The 19621-nt window shown below is 45.0% G+C and overlaps 1 protein-coding gene across 4 annotated transcripts in view; it reads right to left on the bottom strand.

The window, feature by feature from the left end:
- FERMT1 (FERM domain containing kindlin 1) overlaps positions 1-18930 on the bottom strand; it is a 40182-nt gene extending 21252 nt beyond the window's left edge. Inside the window, exons 1-7 of one of the 4 annotated variants that reach the window (XM_043544074.1) lie at positions 18874-18930; positions 13685-13858; positions 9973-10206; positions 5479-5625; positions 4582-4795; positions 2632-2734; positions 1029-1136 (exon numbers count right to left, since the gene is read on the bottom strand). In XM_043544074.1, the coding sequence (XP_043400009.1) occupies positions 1029-1136; positions 2632-2734; positions 4582-4795; positions 5479-5625; positions 9973-10206; positions 13685-13835 (957 nt within the window). In that variant the 5' untranslated portion in view covers positions 13836-13858; positions 18874-18930. Of the gene's footprint in view, positions 1-1028; positions 1137-2631; positions 2735-4581; positions 4796-5478; positions 5626-9972; positions 10207-13684; positions 13859-18370; positions 18507-18536; positions 18706-18873 lie in introns of those variants that run through there. The other 3 variants (XM_037896169.2, XM_037896167.2, XM_043544075.1) reach the window with 3 other exon arrangements.
- Positions 18931-19621: the final 691 nt, after the last annotated feature.

Below are 19621 nucleotides of genomic sequence, written 5' to 3'. Positions count from 1 at the left end.
ACACTGGGTCCTGAGAGACTTTGATACCCCGGAAAGGGAGGACTAGAGTGACCTGGCTGGAGGGGCAAGCCACAAAGTGGGAGCAGTTGAGTCTCAAAGGAGCAAGACAAGGAGAGCGATGCAGTGAGCAAACGCTGGAGGGATGTTGGACTGGCAGAGCTAATCCACAGATGCGGCCAGAAGGAGGCGCTCCGGCAGCGAGTAGAACACCCCGTGACACCTGTGTTATACAGGAGGTCAGATCAGATGATCACAGCGGTCCCTTCTGGCTTTGTAAGCTACAAATCCATAACTCCAGGCTTCAATACTCTGGGGGCAAACTGGATCTAAATTCTGCAGCTGCAGACTGCAGGATTCTGTGGCACTCGGAGGTGGCAAACTTTGAATTCCATGGAAACTCCTTTTTAAAATAAAGGGATTTTATCATCAACTATTATTTGTGTTGTAGTAGTCCCAGTCATGGACCAGAACCCTGTAGCGTCGTATGACCACAACGCTATTCCTTGTGCTATTTATTGTCAGGTTAAACTCAAATTTACTTGACACTGTCCCCACATTTTCAGTTTTCAATGTGATGCAGATTTTTATATTGTCAAAATATAACTGCATTGTAGAAACCCTCAGAGGGTAAAGAGGGATTTTGAATGGTAGTAAATAAAGCAACTCTTTTTCCAAACGAAGCCATTATTAAAAGGCTACCCTGTAGGCAGTTAATACTGAAGAAGAAATGCTTTCTGAAATGGAAAATAAATAGCTCTCATTTAATGTGGTTATAGTTGCTTTAGAAACTGTTAATAAATGGTTACATAAGGCATATGTGTTGCATGTAAATAATGGACATTGTTGGATTCTGTGAAGTGTTTCATGCTCCGATTAAAACAATCAATCCCTGGAAGAACTCTAAGCACAACTGCAAACAACTGCTCAAGTTGAGGAATTAGCTCCTGCTCTTTCCATTATGTTCCTGCCCTAGCTTGTGTCTACCCCTCTTGAGAAAACCGGTTTTTCAACTAGGATCAAGTACATGCCTGTAATGCAGCAAAGATCAACATTTCTTCCTCTGTGCAGTCAATTTCTTCTAATAGGATGGCCCACCGGGCTTGTTCATATAGCTGGTTTATTCGCACCGCATCATACTGGAGGCAGAGAGATAAAATGCTGCATTAGTTCATGTAGGAACTCCTTGACTAGAGGAGACAGTGGATGACATTCTAGCCCCATTGACGTCAATGGCAAACTTCCCATTGAGTTCAGTGGGGCCAGGATTTCACCCAGAATGTTTTAATCAGACTAGAAAGCACATTGTTTTTTATCTAAAATGCCTGAAAGGAAACAATTAATTCACACCCCCACAAGGCAAGATTTTCAGCTGGTATAAGCCGGTACAGCTACAATTTACAATGGAATTTTCCTGACTTATACCAGCTAAGGATCTGGCCATAATTAATTGATGTTTTTAACAACAAAACAAAAACTCAACTTGCTGTAATCTTTGTAAAAAGAAAAGGAGGACTTGTGGCACCTTAGAGACTAACCAATTTATCTGAGCATGAGCTTTTGTGAGCTACAGCTCACTTCAAGTCACTATCAGTGCAAATGCAAAGAACTAAGAGCTAAACTTAAAGCACTCAAGGAACTTTAGGAGCCTAAGTCCCAGTTTCAAAAGCGACTTAGGCACTTGAGAGTCCAAGTCCCATTAAAAGGCAAGGAGACTGAGGTTCCCAGTGGAATTTCAGTGGGCGTTCGGCACCTATATATCTTTAAAAGTCTGGCCCAAAGTGACTTTTGAAAATGAGAATTAGGCTAAGTGCTTTTGCAAATGTTACCCCGATTATTCTTGTTGCCCATGTTGAGAGAAATGCAGGAAATAAACAAGCACTTTCGAAAGCCTGACCACTTCTTCTGGTGGTCTTTGGACTAGGCCCTTATAGTTAAGAAAATCTTAGGGCTATATCTTGGCCCTGCCATCTCAAGGGCCTGGAGCCTGGTTAGGGCTACACTCCCTGCTCACAGAGCACTCCATGCATCCTGGCGGAGTTCAGTGTCCTTGATGGGTTGCTGCTTAGGGGTTGGAATCTTTAGTGACTCCCTGGAGGGAGGTTGGGGGGCAGGTCTCAGCTCTGGTGATCTGGAAAGGGGGCACAGAGATGAACAGCCCACTGGGATGCAGAGCCCCTCTGCCATGCAGTCAGGAAGAGAGGCAGAAACAGGACCCCCAGCGACAACCCCAACAGATAACAGGAATGTACTTGGAGGTGGACAATCCTGGGGACACAGCTCTGACCTCTCTCCCATTTTTCTGGCCTCTTTGGACCCAACCCAACTGCCAGTGAAGCCAATGGGAGCCGTTCCACTGATTTCAATGGAGCAGGAGCAGTATCAGGCCTTTTGATACCGGAGGGGACCAGGATGTGTGAACAGCCACTTGGGTATCAAATACTCAGCGAAGAGGGCGAACTCTTAGCTGAAAGGTCCGCAAGGAGCAGAATTCACTGAATATGAGGAGACTTCCGAGCAACTCTTTAGTGCGATTCCTAGCTAAAATGCAAGAGACTTGTGCTGCAGCTCCTAAACACGAAAGCTGGCCAAACAAAGAGAAACAACAGAAACCAAGAGTTAAGAGACTCTTACTTTTGGATTCAGATCAAAGAAAGCGTAGTACTTAAAGCGTAAGAGAAGCTGATCGTCCTCCTGGACGCCTTGTTCCATAAGCGATCGTGATGAATCCAGCCAGCTGGAGAAAAAACAAAAGACGAAGTCAATTGTGCCAGGAAAACAATGTCAGATACAAAGCTACAGAGTAACTCTAATGAACGAATAGTTTTGGCTCCTACAAGCACAGGCAAATTCACATAACTCAAGCATGCTGCATTTTTGCATGGGTGTCTAAAGTATTGAAACAAAGGAACACAAGAACTACCAGGCTGGGTCACAGAATCCTAGAATATCAAGGTTGGAAGGGACCTCAGGAGGTCATCTAGTCCAATCCCCTGCTCAAAGGGGTCAGACCCCACATCCACCCAATCCACTATGCTCTTTTCCAACAGTAGCTAGGACCAGTTGCTTCAGAAGGTAGTGTAAAAAACCCTGCAGTAGGCAGTTATGGGGTAACCTGCCCTCCAGAGAAGTTTCCTCCTGACCCCCATTAGTGAGATGTTGTTTAGGCCTTGAAGTATGAAGATTTCTGTCCCTTCCAAACCTCTCACCTATTATTTTAGCGCCTGCTATTATAACTCCAGCTACTCTGGTCATCCATATAAATGTCTAATCCCCTACTGAATCCTGCAAAGTTCGAAAATCTGAACACATGTTCCAACACTTGAAATACATAAAAAATGAGCCGTTACTGTTCTTGAAATGAATGCTAAGAAAATCTAGTATCTTTATGCCATACTATACAGAGAGCACCGTGCAATAGCTTGTTAACTTTAAGCACATGAGTGGCCCCATTGACTTCTAAGAGCTTTGCTGACCAGCTCCCTAGATGTCTAAATGACAAAGTAAAGGCTAAAAGACAGGACCACTGTCAGTGTGCACTAGATCAGCTTGTGGGATTACAAATCCTGATAGCCCCCATCTAACAAGAGCCCTTGCTGGACATCTCATGCCAAAGCACGCACCAAGATCATCATATGTCAGCAAAGACCTAGGAGTGGTCTTTGTTGGTGCCAGCAGAGGGAGCGTGCAGTAGTTCACTGTTTACGCAAGGTGCATTCCTGGGAGGAATTACTGATTTGCAATGATCAAGGGGAGGGGTGGAGCCTTAAGTGACAGAAAGCTTAAAAAAAAATAAAAAAAAAAAATGCAGTTTTCCTTTGTGGAAAACACTAGCAGGCTCAGGGATTCCTCTGCCAGGTCTTCAGTTATGGCTGAAGTCTAGGCATGCACACAGAGGAGCATGATCGACACATGATCTACAGAGGATGTGGGTCTATTATAGCTTCCACTTATACGGCAACTGCCATCTTGGTCAACACACTAGGGATTGAAACTGGGTCCTCCAGAGCTGAACACAGAAGTCTACAGTAGGGCTGATTGAAAAATTTCCATCAAAAGTGTTTTTCTGTTAAAGTCCAAGCTCTTGAGTTTGGCTCTTTAGCTCAAGCTGTAGCAGCTTATGCTTTTAGCTCTGGAGCTCCCCAGTTCAATCCCTGCTGTGTCAATGAAGAAGGTGGCCATCACACATGCCCTCAGCGCTTTATTTAAGGAGGAGCCACCATTAATAGAGGGCCAAATTCTCCTTTCAGTTACACCAATGCGATCTTACTCATTTCAGTGGCTTTGCAGTGGTCTGATAAATAAAAATTTAGTCCAGACTCTTTTTATGTTATGTTGCTGATAACTTAAAACAAAATCACCCCCCCCCCCCGGCCAAAAAAAAAAAAAATGTGGCATAAAGGCAAAAAAAAGAGTCAACGAAGCATTTATGAGACAAGAACTAGATCAAAGGACCCTTTTTAAGAAACCACGCAGCTAAATGCAAGAGTTATGTTTTCAAATTCTGTGTTTCATTTCTTAAAAGGCCTTGATTAGTGCCAATTCTGCTAAGCGAGCTTACATGCCAAAGAGAAGCATCCTTACCCTGCATTAAGTTTGGCTTTGTCAGCTAAGGTCCGAGGCTGGTACATTTCAGCCAGTGTTTCTGGAGAACAGTTGGGATGGCTGAAGGCAAGGATGTTGCAGTTCGGTGCGGTCAGAGGGCTGTCACTGAACCAAGTAATAGTAGAAGAGACTGGTGTTCCATTGACAGGATCATAAATGGGAATCATAGTTTTACTATACAAACCAGGACTTGCTGCAAGTTAAAAACAATGTATTATTATAAGAGGAGTTGGTAGTGGCCGCTCTCTTTAAGTTGCTTAATGCTTTATGTTCTACAGGATTCTAAACCTTTTCTTTGAGAAGCTCTCACACCTCCATTGTTCGAAGCAGGCCTTAGATATTTGCCTGGGGAAATGCCCGCTGGGTAGAGAAGCACCTTTTCATTGTCCCATGAAATTCCACTCAGATTTGGCGGAGATATAAAATGTTAAAAAGTCAGCAGTTCCATTCTCTCCCTTGCAGCCTGTCAGAACGGACTGACCATTCCAAGGCTGGTCTCGTGCTGCCAAGGAAGCAGCAGTATATACTGTCTGCAGGGTTGGGGCCTTAGTCAGTTACCCTTTTTGTCTGTGTGGGTCTTTCATGAGCACCGGGACAGAAAAACCATTAAAAAAAAAAAAAATAGGAAAATGTGATTGTAAAGCCACAATGGAGATTCAAAGACTGGGATAGGACTGCTTTCAAATCATTTTTTAAAATCTGGCTAGATTTCATGTCAACAGCATCCCTTTAACTTCTGCTTCCCTGCAAACCTCTGCGCCTCCTCCTGTTAATTGCACAACATGAAGAACTGTTTCCCCCTCCTTGGGCTTAAAATATTTCTCTTAAAAAAAAAAACCAAAACAGCGGAATAAAGTCCATCTGAGTTTTTGTTACCTGGTGATCCTGAAATCACTGGAGAGTTGTACAGGTTTAAAATGTCTTCTATGACTGGTTCTTTGTTATTCTTGTCTTTTTTCTTTTTCTTTTTCAAAGTATCTTCCGATTGTTTCAACAGAGAGAGTTCTTCCGATCGTCTAATATCTACAACGATAAGTGCTGAAGTTAAGGCTATGGAATCTTACAAGATAATGGCCAATAAAAACAAAACATGGCAACATCACTTGGGACTCCTCTGTATTCAGGGCTGTATCCTACAACACATCTCCACAGAAGCACCCACAATTCAGCTGCAAAGCCAAGTGAAGACCAAAGACACAGTGGTGATGCTGAGAACTTTGGAAGTGATAGTCTTACGGTGATAAACTAAATAGATTCATAGATATTAAGGTCAGAAGGGACCATTATGATAATCTAGTCTGACCTCCTGCACAACGCAGGCCACAGAATCTCACCCACCCAAATATTGAGGTTTTTGGGTCTAACAAAGAGACAGTTAAGGGATGACTTAATTACTGTCTATAAGTACCTACATGTGAAACAAATATTTAATAGTGGGCTCTTCAATCTAGTTGAAAAAGGTATAAGGTGATCCAATGGCTGGAAGTTGTAGCTAGACAAATTCAGACTGGAAATAAGGTGTAAATTTTTAAACAGAGTGTGTAATTAACCACTGGAAAAATTTACCAAGGGCTGCGGTGGATTCTCCATCACTAACAGTTTTTATATGAAGACTGGATGTTCTTCTAAAAGATCTGCTCTAGGAATTATTTTGGGGGCGTTCTATGGCCTGTGTTATACAGGAAGTCAAACGCGATAATCCCAGTGGTCCCTTCTGGCCTTGAAATGTATGGTGTGGGTTTTGCCAGGATTTAGCCCTCTTTTTGTAATAAAGTATGGCTGTTGATTAATCGCAGTTAACTCACGTGGATTAACTCAAAAAAATTAATCGTGATTAATCGCAGTTTTAAGCGCACTGTTAAACAATATAATACAAATTGAAATGTATTAAATATTTTTCTACATTTTCAAATATATTGATTTCAATTACAACACAGAATACAGTGTACAGTGCTCACTTTATATTATTGTTTTTGATCACCAATATTTGCACTGTAAAAATAAGGGAAATAGTATCTTTCAATTCACCTCATACAAATACTGTAGTGCAATCTCTTTATCATGAAAGTACAACTTAAAAATGTAGATTTTTGTTACATAACTGCACTCAAAAACAAAGCAATGCAAAACTTTAGAGCCTACAAGTCCACTCAGTCCTACTTCTTGTTCGGCCAATCGCTAAGAGAAATAAGTTTGTTTACATTTATGAGAGATAATGCTGTCCGCCTCTTATTTACAATGTCACCTGAAAGTGAGAACAGGTATTCACATGGAACTTTTGTAGCTGGCATTGCAAGGTATTTACATGCCAGATGAGGCATACGAATATTTAGCATTTCATGCTTTGGCCACCATTCCAGAGGACATTCTTCCATGCTGACGACGCTCATTAAAAAAATTATGCATTAAATAAATTTATGACTGAACTCCTTGGGGAAGAATTGTATATTTCCTGCTGTTTTACCCGATTTCTGCCATATATTTCATATTATAGCAGTCTCAGATGACGACCCAGCACATGTTGTTCAATTTAAGAACATTTTCACGGCTGACTTGGCAAAACGCAAAGAAGGTACCAATGGGAGATTTCTAAAGACAGCTACAGCACTCAACCCAAGGTTTAAGAATCTGAAGTGCCTTCCAAAATCTGAGAGGGATGAGATGTGGAGCATGCTTTCAGAAGTCTTAAAAGTGCAACACTCCAATGCGGAAACTACTCAACCTGAACCACCAAAAAGAAAATCAACCTTCTGTTGGTGGCATCTGACTCAGATGATGAAAACGAACATGTGTCGGTCTGTACTGCTTTGGATGGTTATCAAGCAGAACCTGTCATCAGCATGGAAGCATGTCCTCTGGAATGGTGGTTAAAGCACGAAGGGACATAAGAATCTTTAGCATATCTGGCACATAAACATCTTGCGATGCCGGCTACAACAATGCCATATGAATGCCCGGTCTCACTTTCAGATGACATTGTAAACAAGAAGTGGGCACCATTATCTCCTGCAAATGTGAACAAACTTGTTTGTCTGAATGACTGGTTGTACAAGTAGGATCGAGTGGACTTTCTAGGCTCTAAAGTTTTACATTGTTTTATTTTTGAATGCAGTTATTTTTTGTACATAATTCTACATTTGTAAGTTCAACTTTCATGATACAGAGATTGCACTACAGTACTTTTATGAGGTGAATTGAAAAATACTATTTCTTTTGTTTTTACAATGCAAATATTTTTGATAAAAATATAAAGTGAGCACTGTACACTTTGTATTCTATTGTAATTGAAAAATATTTGAAAATGTAGAAGACACCCAAAAATATTGAAATAAATGGTTTTCTATTATTGTTTAACAGCATGATTAATCATTCGATTAATCGTAATTTTAAAAAATTGTGCGATTAATCGCGATTAATTTTTTAAATTGCTTAACAGCCCTGTAATAAAGTCGATTGCATTTGAGAAGACCATAGTACAGATTCTCCTCTGACTAACACCCATGCAACTGCCTTTGACCACGTTGACTTCAGTGGAGGGGCTTGCGCCAATCTAAGTGAGAACAGAATTAGGCCCACCATAGCTGAAATACACACATTTCATTTCCCAGTTTATAGCATTTCATTTTCACGTGCATGCCCAATCTTGACTATATGCTACTGATATGAATGCAATATTGTGCTAAGCACATAGATGCATTCCTCGTACTTTGCTTTTTAGAATATAAGATATTGTTCATAAACAAAGAAACTTTACATCTGATTCATTCATGCAAAAACATTCCAGGTTGAATTAAAACATGAACCGCATAAGTAATTTTTGTGGGTAGGAATATTCAAATCCAATCAAATGCTGGTTAAGCAATTATGGTGTCACTGCATCATAGCTGCTAAGTGTAATAAAGACATTCCCCCCCCTTTTATACTCCAGTGCTAGAAGACTGAACTAAAAATTGCACTGTGGTTAACATGGCTTGGGTTGACAAATTTTTTATGGAGCTAGGTGTGTTGATCTTTGAAGATCTAGGTTAAAATGGGGATTAGGTATGCTCTCAAATGAGAGGAGCTTGGAGATTGATGTGGTCTCAGTTTAATCCTATTAGCTAAAAAGTTACTGTAGATTTGGCATATTTCAAAGCCACTGCAAATCGCAGCTTGGGATAAATCTGTCATTGGCATACCAGGCTTACTGTGGCTCAGCACTGTAGTCTGTTGACAGGGCTGTGCTGGGAAGCAGGATGCATGTCCTGGTCTGATCAGTGCTACAAGTTTCTCAAGCACTAAAATTCACTTCTTAAGAAATAAAAAACAATGGGCCTGATCAAGTCTCACCTCATTTATGCTAGTGTAATCTGGGAGTAACTCCACCCACCCTGCGGGCTACATTGTTGTGAGGCCAGTGCAAGAGCAGAACGGGGCTCAAGCTGTTCCGTGCACAGCGTGAAATGGGTTGGTGGCTTCAGCCACCTAAAGCCACCCTCAGAACTCTCGCTAATCAGCAACCACATGGGTCACAGGCACTGTTCCCTCTAAGATGTGTACGCGCATACAGATCCTAAACCCCACGCACATGGGGAAACGCTGCACGCACAAAAATTTGCACAGAAGAAATTTTTTGCGCACACGGCCTGTCAAAAATTAGAGGGAACATTGGTCACAGGAGAAGCTCCTGATAATGTTATCGATCAGGGTTCTGTAAGGGCGGAGACCCACCCTGTTAGCCAACCTGCACTAGATTCTGAATGTAAAAGTCTGTGCTCTCTTTGGAAAGGTCTGGGACTGAGGTCATAGAGTTTAGGGCCAGAAGGGCCCACCAAACCTGCTGTATAGCACAGGCCACCAACACCACCAGCCACCCCCACACCAAGCCCAACAATCGGAATGAAACCTCAGTGGTTTGAGCATTGGCCTGCTAAACCCAGGGTTGTGAGTTCAATCCTTGACAGGGCCATTTAGGGATCTGGGGCAAAAATTGGGGATTGGTCCTGCTTTGAGCAGGGGTTGGACTAGAGGATCTCCTGAGGTCCCTCCCAACTCTGATATTTTATGATTACAGCACTCGGGAGACTAAACTATTGTTCTCTGCTGTAGCAGCGTGGAGGGACAGAGGTGCACCAATGCCTGGGGCCCTGGTAGTGGCAGGGAAGTGATATGTCCACATGATCTTAGCCAGCGACCCTTACCCCATGCTACAGAGGAAGGCAAAAAGCCACCAAGGTCACTGCCAATCTGAATGGGGGGAAATTTCTTCCCAGCCTCGAATACAAGGGGTCTCTTTGAACTTGGAAGGAGTTTTGCGTGAGTAGGGGGAGCAGACACCGAGCCAACAGGAAGCCCTGAAATACAGCTGCGATCAGATGAAGCGTCACTTACTGAGGGTTTTGCAGATGTCACCGACAGCCTTGAACACCACCGAAGAGAAGCTGACCTTCAGCCGCACGGTTTTCATGTTCGGCAAGCAGAGGCGCAGCATCTTGTGCTGCGTGGTAAAGAGCAGCTTGGCGTCCGCCTGCACCCCACACTTATCCAGCGTCCAGTGGGTCTTCAGAAGCCAGCACTTCTTCTGCTCCCACCAAAGAGCGTAGTCTGACCAATCCCGTGATAAATCTAGGGCAAGATCAAACAAGGGCATGCAAAGTATGCGATCGGCAACAAACTATAAAGCAGATCCACTCAAAAGTCTTGTTTTGAAACACGGCACTACAGATCAGACGAACAATGAGAAGGTTATTAATATCTGTACTGCGGTAACAACTACAAACCCTGAGATCAAGGCCCCAGTGTGCTACACACTGTACGAACACCCAGTAAGACAGAGGCCCTGGTTCAAGTTCCCAGAGGAGGAAAAGGGAATTAAACAGGGATCTACCATCTCCCAGGTGAGTGTCCTAACTATTGGGCTATTCTAGTGTATGACTCCCTCAATCTCGCCTGCTGCTGCTGTTCCACTTTAATTTAATAATTAAATATTAATTGGGCCAGAGAAAGAGTGAGGATGATTCTACAGGCTCGTAAATCTGAGAAGTGGCAGATCCCTGTTCCAATCCTTTCTCCTGCTCAGGTGGAGGAGGTCTTGAACTGGGGGTCTCCCACATCCTGGGGTGAGCACCCAATCCACTAAAGATTGTGAGGGAAGTCCCACCCCAGCTGTTTTGTGTGAACTCACTGGAGGGGCCCAAGCTGGGAGGCATGCTCAGAGGCCACCTACTGGATTGGGCCCCTGCACGCGACTTGGGAGCAGAACACCTCTTTCCCAGTTTGTGAACTGCTCCGGGGCGTAAGCAGGAAATGGGCATTCAGATGCCTATCTCGAGGCAGTAGCGTGCACGCTCAGGAAGGAGACGGGCACTCAGAGAGGGGCTGCAGTGCACCTGCCCAGAAGGGAAAACCTGAGATGCCAAGTGAGGTTAGGCACTACAGGGTTAGGTGGCAGCCGCGCGGGAGGTTTGTGGATAGCAGTGGTGCCTGTGAAGGGGAACAAGGGGAAAGACGGGGACTCAGGCACTGAAAAATGCAGTGACTTGCCCAAGACAGCAACAGCAGAGCTAGGAGGTGAATCCACATCTTCTGAGCTTTCTCCCACCCTTTGTCCATTTTAACTATTTGGATTAGAATCTCTTCAAGGCAGGGACCATCTCTCACTATGTGTTTGTACAGCACCTTGCACAGTGGAGCCCTGATCTTAGTTTGGACCTTCAGGAATGACTAAGATAAATGATAAAAAAAATTTAAAAAAAAGATATAACTGGAGCAAATATGTAGCTGTATGATTTGACAGATTTTCCTTTAATCCAGAATTCTCTACATTATTGCAGAACACACTTCTTACAAAGAGCTTCTAAATAATGAACAACCTGAGCATCATTTCACCCACCACCTAATGAAAATTAACCAGAAATTTAAAATGTTGTTGGATGGATTATCTTTTAAATGCAGGAGCTGCTCGAAAGAGACAAGGTCTTGTGACAAAGCACAGCTTTGTGACAGTGCTTATCTATTGCTGGAAGAATAGTTTCCTTGGTAAAATTATTAACTGATGGAAAATTTTTGACCAGCTCTGAAGTGCTTTGGATGGAAAATGTCTATTTCATCAACATTGAATTTTCTGTGGGAAATGTCAAGTTTTAATTCCCCCCCTCAGTTTTCACTGAAAAAACCTAACTAACTGCCTCGCCCAGCACCCCGAACACAGAAATGTTTCGGTTTCTGGCAACCTGACATTTTTTAGTTCAGGGGAAAATTTTTAGGTTTACTGAAAATTTTTGCCCAACTGGCTGAAATTTTTCAGGTTTTGGTTCTCAAAAACCAAAACATTTAAATAAAAAAAATCAATTGCTTTTCAGTTGCCAAACCTGAAAACAAAGTTTTTGCTTTTTTGATGAAAACCTGAGAAATGGTGGATTCTCCATCTCTTGATGTCTTCAAACAAAGACAGGATGCCTTTTTGGAAGATACGCTTTAACCAGATCTAATGTAGTGGGTTGAATACAGGAGTAACTGGATGAAATTTAATGGCCTGTGTTATACAGGCAGTCCGACTGGATCCTTCTGGCCTTAAAGTAAGAAACAGCTCTCATTTTAAAACAAAAAATTAAAAATACATCGAACAAAGCAAATTCCATAAATTCATTTGTTTCCAGAAAGTTGTAACGTCGAAAGAGAACAGACACAGTTCATGTAGGATCTGGGGTGTGTTGCTGACCATCTAGTTCACTTGGTACTGTAGATTTCTTTTTGTTAAACATCACAGGTAAAAGTCCATGCGGCTGTTCGGCTAAAGGGGTGAAGTGCAAGGGATTAAGGGAATGGACTTTGTGACCTTTTTAATTTTCCTTTGAGTTCTGAAATTACCCCGGTTTCCCCATCAGCTTCAACAGCTCCAGGCTGAATAGGATGTAGGCACTCTTTAAGCTCTTACAAATGAATTCAGTGAACTCTTTTCTACAACAACCACCATCTTGGAAAAGAAACAAGCCACTCAGAAGCATGTTTGATGGTGAAATGCCAGGGCTTTTTTGTGTGTGTGAGAATTCTTTAGCATCCTTTGTCGGCTGCATGCCAGAAGAACTGGCCTCTCAGTTTGGATGACACTAAGCTCTGGTCTACACTACAAAATTACTTCGATGTAACTGTGTCACTCTGGGGTGTGGATAATCCACACCCCTGCACAACGTAGTTATACTGACCTAAGCGCTGGTGTAGACAGCGCTATGTCGACGGGAGAGCTTCTCCTGACAACATAGCTACTGCCTCTCGCGGAGGTGGAGTTATTAACCGAGGGGAGAGCTCTCTCCCGTCAGCTTGGGGCGTCTTCCCCAGAAGCGCTAGAGTGGTGCAGCTGCGCCGCTGTAAATTTGTAGTGCAAACCTGTCCTGAATTACAATTCACAGTCACAAAAGAGGTACAGAAAGTTAGTCATGACAGGCCACGCTATGGACTGAGCAAGCTGACCAAAGATGACAGCAGCACCGCTGTTGTATATGGTAGTCACAAAAGCAAGACGAGAAGTCAAAAGTCAAAGATATGAATAGTGGTGCCCAGATCACATCTCTTCTGCGCCCAGTGCTCTACTCTGAGGAATGCAAATCCCACTGCATGCACACCTGGCTAATACAGACAGGCCCTGCTCAGCAGTCAGCAAGAAGGTAACCAAAGATTGCTAGATTTGAAGAGAGCGAATATGCTTGTGGAGAGTGTGGTGGAGGAAATATCTGTATTATGTGAAATCTAGAGACAATGACATTTATAGTCAATATTTTTTTCAGGTATAGTTGTATCCGGAAGCTCCTTCTCGGCCTGTGTGGATCCAACTGCAAGATCAGGACCCCGGGATACTTATTTCGGGATGCAGCTTATGTTAGTGGCTGGTACACTGGATTGAGACTCAGGAAATCTGGGTTCTATTCTTGTCTCTGTCACTGAACTGCTGTGGGACTGAGGGCAAGTTACTTCACCTTGCTGCATGTTTGTTTCCTCTCGAACCTTTCCTTTACCTGGTCTATTGAGCCAAGGAAGGGGAGGAGGGGGAAATCCACACATGTCATTTCAATAACAGCATGCCAATTAACTCTCTCTCTCTACTCACTGATTTGTTCTACTAATTTGAGCATCACTCCACCAATATGTAGGTCTCCCGAGACCCGAAGTGTAAATTCCTTTTGCTCTTCTTCATACTGGTGATCGACTGTGACAATGAGCTCCCAAGAATTGTATCCATATTCGTTTGAGGAAGTCATCTCAGCAATCTCTATTGTGAGTTCTACAGAGTAAAAGAAATCATAAATCAACAGATGTTCAAAACACAGTGCATTTCAACAAAAATAATAATCAAGAAATAGACAATTAAGGCCCTGATGCGGGCAACAGCTCAGAGAGAAATAGCAGAAATTTAAGCAGAGGTGTGGCATATGTTTCCTCCAGAATCTGCTCCCGCTGGATTTGAATGATTTTAGCCACAAAGTCAGGAAATATTTCTTCAGAACAGGGGGAACTTGAACCAGCGAAACAGCAGAGACAGCTCTGTTCAAGCAAGCTTCCCACTCCCTGAAGCAGACCCGCTGATCACGACTTTACAGACGCCATGGTGGAGGCTGTGAAGTTTCGTCACTCTGTCTATGTAAACTCATGAATTCCATTTGATTTTATGCACCCTGTTTATGACTGTGACCTTCAGTGTGGATTATAGCTTCCTTTTTATGGTAGAAGATGCACCACATCTGAAAATCTGAAATAGGGCCATCAGCAACTGTACAGCCTTACCCGGATAGCTCCAGAGGGGTGCCAGGTAGAGCCACTAACTTTTAGCAACCCTCTGCCATTCAGAGTGGGGGAGGGGGAGAATGGAAAATCCCCCAACATGAGAAGAGAAGCAGGAAGAGGTGTCAGACCCTGCTTTTCAAAGGACAGGCTCTCTAGCAAAGGGAGGAAGACCATCACCAGAGCGAGGAGACTGAGAAGGAGATGTGGGGGGCAAGATGGACCTGGTCCCCTATGACCAAACCCTAAAGGACTCTCAGGAGTGGTAAGGACACTGAAGGAGGAAACTGCGTTCAACTGTGCATTGTTTTTCCCATAGGTCTGTAAATCCCTTGTGCCATCTATGAGTAAGGTGCATGTGCGTTTAAGAAGTTCTTGGCAAAGCCTGAGTGAGTACCTTGCGTTATCTGCCGTGTGTCTCCGAAGAGTTAAACTATACACTGGAGAGCCCATGAAGGTAGAGTTCTGGGGAGAGTGTGCATAGGATTTGGGGCAGGTTCAGAACTGGTTTTGGGACCTAAGGCAGCTGGACTATGGGGTCCCACAATCCCACAGAGGGGTGTAGGATAGAATGTGCCCAAGAGGTAAGGACTAGAGAGAGCATCTGGACGCTGCTCAGATTCTGTGGGCTTGGGAGCAGGTGGGATCCAAAGACTGGGTCCAGTACAGCAGACTGGTGACCGCCCACTAGTAGAGACCCTGCCAGGCCTGCAACAGAGGCAAAGAACCATTTCTTTGCCTCTTTCACAGCCACTATGTAAGATTTTTTTTTTTTTTTTTTTTTAAAAGTCTTTGTATCTCATTTGGTCAGATTCAGGATAAGATTTCTGGCACAGGCATGCCAGCATTTCCCTTCTGCTGCATTTGCCACAGGTCACCTGTAAGCCAAGGTGACCTATTAGACCAAAGTCCAAGAAGAGAATGCCTAGGGGCAACCTTGTCAATGGCTGAGGAAAATTAGCCTTATGATTCATCGATTTTAGTCCTGATTCAGGATGGGGTGTGTGTGTGGACTAGATGACCTCTCAAGGCCCCTTACAGGCCTATACTTCTATGATGAGCTCATCTAGTCTCACCCTCTATAGAACACAGGGCAAAAGAACTTCAAAGAAAGCATTTATGTCCCGAGGCGTAGCAAGCTGGAGAACACGGGCGATGATCCCACAACCTCTCACGTGACATTCCACTAGGTAGCACAGTCTGCCAGGGGAACGGCATTCTCCCTCAGCTTTCCACTCAGGTATAATCAGTTTCTGAGGGTGAACCATCCAAACAGGCCCTCTCGCAAGGGAGAGGGAAACTGCGGGAAGCAATGGTCAATCAATGAGGTGGGTAGGGATTTCAGGATTACTCACCCCCATCCCAAAACACAAGGTCCAAATTGGAACCCACTGCGAGTTAAACCAACAGCCTCCTTGGTTAGCGTCACGGTAGCCATGAAATCCTGGACCCCATTCAGAGGACTTGTCATCCACATGGATGTTATAGTCACTGATCACTAACAGGATCACCAGCCCTGGCACCTAAATACTCTTCCTCCTTCTCTTCAGTTTGGGTTACAGTGAAACCTCTGTTTGTGTTTAAAGCTAAAAAGGCACATTAGGGCCCCAGTCCTGAAGTTGCATTCATGTGGCTGGAACCTTGTAACTGGGTTGAGAGCCACTGGCTTTCACAGAGCTCCGTGTGGGCCCAAAGATCCCCCTGCACCCATCTAAGCACAGCTGGGCACTACGATGGCCAGGGGCTGCTCTGTAATAATTTAAGAATGCCGTGCGTGAGCTGGTTATTGGGATGTTCCCTGTATGACTACACTGGGTTAAACAGGAAGGCTAAAGAATGACTTGAGATGATACCTCAGTACCCACGTGGGGGTTGTTACAAGGCAGGGGGGAGAGCCACTGGCCCTGTGGTGACTGGCCCGACCTCCTGTTGAGCCTACCAAACTGCGATTGGACAGCAGGGACCCAAAGCCCACAAACTGAGAGGACAAGGAATGCTACAAACGATTTTCTCTCTCAAGATAGGGAGACGGTTGCTGCTGAGAAGCTGGTCAGACTCAGACACATACAGACACCTGCTGGGGAGGCATGAAGAAGTTAGACCATCCCCAGGAAGGCCTATATCCGTGTCAAAAACCTTTCCCCCCCTTATGTTGTGCTTTATTATTGCTGTCGAAATCAAACAATGCTTTGCTTTAAGGCGGCCATCTGGTTTAAGGTGGCCACTTTGTTCACAGACCCCCGAAGGGAAGTACCACAGATGCTGAACCCAGCTGGACATGCTGGGAAAGCATGGTTGATGCAGCCCCCGGCCTGGTCTAAGAGTAGGAGAATCCCATGATTTCACCCTGGAGAGGCATGAAGCGGTGCACTCAGAGAAACCTGGAAGGGGAGAGAGGTGCAGCTAGCTCTGTAACTGTGACAGGTGCCTTATTTGATTTATTTCTCTAAAGCCTCTCTTCAATATTTCTCTTTCAAGCCAGAGGTTTTGTCTGTGATAATAAAAACAAACACGAATAGATAATCTAGCAGAGAAAGGCATAATGGGTACCAGTGGCTGGAAGTTAAAACCACACATTTGGGGGGAGGGATAGCTCAGTGGTTTGAGCATTGGCCTGCCAAACCCAGGCTTGTGAGTTCAATCCTTGAGGGGACCATTTAGGGGTCTGGGGCAAAAATTGGGGATTGGTCCTGCTTTGAGCAGGGGGTTGGACTAGATGACCTCCTGAGGTCCCTTCCAACCCTAACCTTCTATGATTCTATGAAATTCAAATGAGAAATAAGGCACACATTTTTAACACAGAGGGTGATTAACCACTGGAGCAAGCTACCAATAGAAATGGTGGATTCCACATCTCTTGGCGTCTTCAAATCAAGACTAGATGCCTTTCTGGAAGATATAATTTAGTCACACACAAGTACTGGGCTCAGTGCAGGCATAACTGGGTGAAATTTTACAGGAGGTCAGATTAGGTGATAATGATGCCTTCTGGGCTGTTATGAATGTATTAAATCAATAGTTGTAAATAATGTCATAGCAACAACAGAATAGAAATCACTTAATTGCTGGGAAACACATTACAGTTACCTTCTTTAGAAAACACGCAAGGGCACAGATAATATATCTTAGCCCTTACTGCTCCAAACTTTACAACCTTTAATTAATTTTAGAGTAAACAAACTGGCCTGAGGCCCAACCCTTCTTCAACTGAAGCCAATGTGAATTTTGCTTCTTTTCCTACTAGTTGAAAGTGGTTTTTTCCTTAGCTTAAATGATCACACCAGTGCAAAAAATAAAAATATTAACAACAACAACAACAAGAACTCTGTTTACCGTAGTTATTTCTTAAGAACCTATGGCCTTGACATTCAAGAACCGATACCAAAATTTATAGCACCTATTTAAAAACCATGCCATTTGGGTTAGGAAATCAAGACTCTCAAATGTAAGTTTTAAAACATCGTACAAAGCCCTTAGGATGCAGCTTGCTGAACCCACTACCAAAACTTCCACTGGCTTCCAGGACTGCAGGATCTTGCCCAAATTTCTTCAACAGCAAACACTTATGGGACACCCCAGAATGACACTGAAGAAGTGTAGGAGGCAGGACTATTTCTTGATTTAATGGCTACCAGCGGTTAAAGTCAGAAAATCTGGTTGCCCCACATTCCTCCTCCAACCCCTCCCTCCAACTCAGTCATTTCAGTGTGAACTTGGAACCGCTGTTTGTTCTAAAGCGGGTTTTTACACGCAGAAGTCTTTCGAAGCCCGGTGGAAATCAAGAACGCTCCCTGGGACTGCCACCAGCTATTTGTGCAAGCCGAGGATTTGGCCTTAGGTATCCAGATCTCCTTTTCCAAAGGACCTTTTAAGGCCATTAGGCTTTAAAAAACAAACAAACCACCCTACAATTAATATGTCTCCCCACAACTAACTGCCACTTGCCCCCAGGATACAGATATCACACAAAGCAACCTCTTCTCTCCCACCAACATAGCAGGAGCTGCCCAGAGACCTGCAAACAGTCGGACTTTAAGGAAGAATCATCCCCTCCTTCAATCCCTCCTGCCCGAGGAAGCAGAGCAGAGGCTGGAGAGCCTGGAGGGAAGCTGCCCACTGGGGAAGGGGTCTAGCTGCCCCTGCTCAGGGTCGTTCCCCCACCCACCAGCGCTCACACTCACATGCCTTGTCCAAGAGCAGCTCCCCGACCCGCGGCTGCTCCCTCCACCAGCACCTGGTGCCTAAGAACGGCGCGGGGGAGGCGCCCTCCTCCCAGCCCGGCCCTGCCCGGCCCTGCCCTGCGCTGCGCAGCGCCGCGGCGGGGCCCCGGGGCACCAGGGCGCGGCGTTAGCTCTGCCCGCGGCTCCCGCAGCCGGCCCGGCCCCGCGCCCGCAGGGCCCCCGCCCCGTCTGGCAGCGGGGCGTGGGCGGGTCGGGGCAAGCCCGCCGGCGCCTGCAAACAACCCTTTGCCCCCGGCCTCTCCCCAGCTTAATACAACACAGGCTTGTGGCACCGTACGAATTATCCGTCCACGGTGCTTCTGTGACTCCCTCCGCCATCGTAACTGAGCACCCCCAAGGCTTGACTGTGTTTATCCTGACAGGCCCCCGCCTGTGGGCAGTGCTAGTATCCCCCGGGACAGATGGGGAAACTGAGGCACGGGGAGGCTGAGGCCAAAGCCCCGAAAGGTATTCCGGTATTCACTGGAATCAACAGCAGCGTGAGGCCCCTAAATAGCTTTGAGGATCTGGAGCTAAGTGACTTGCCCAAGGTCCCCTGGGGAGTCTGTAGCAGAGCAGGGAACTGCACTTTTCCAGAGTAGCTTTTTGCCCTTGGGATTCTCCAACCCACGCGCCTCTCTCACGGCTCTGGCAAAATACAGGTTGGTCCCCCTGGTGCTTATTGACAGGCCTGGCACATTCAGGTTCTCGTGCGTTAGTTTGGGTAAGACGGGGCCACAAACAAGTGCGTGAGGCCAGACATTCTGGCGGAGTCCAGTGTTGGGAAACTTTGCTTAGGATGTCAGCGGCAGCCCTGGACAAAGTATAGCTGTCAATCCCCCGCTCCCGGGGCAGATGTAACAGAGGATGGGGATTTCAGGCCACTCCTGAAAGACTGGGAAAGTATCAGACTGTTGTCACCAGCTGCTGCTGTGGGTCACCGCACCCTAATGAGCAGGTAGTTCCCAGCTACTGCTGCAAGTTGCCACGTCTGGCGTGACCTTCCTCCCCTGCCAGCAGGCCACGGAGGGACAAGGAGGACAGCA

The sequence above is a fragment of the Chelonia mydas genome, chromosome 3, assembly GCF_015237465.2.
Source record: "Chelonia mydas isolate rCheMyd1 chromosome 3, rCheMyd1.pri.v2, whole genome shotgun sequence".
Lineage (NCBI taxonomy): Eukaryota > Metazoa > Chordata > Testudines > Cheloniidae > Chelonia > Chelonia mydas.
The sequence above is the reverse complement of the archived record's forward strand: the minus strand, read 5'-3'. Positions and strand labels throughout refer to the sequence as shown.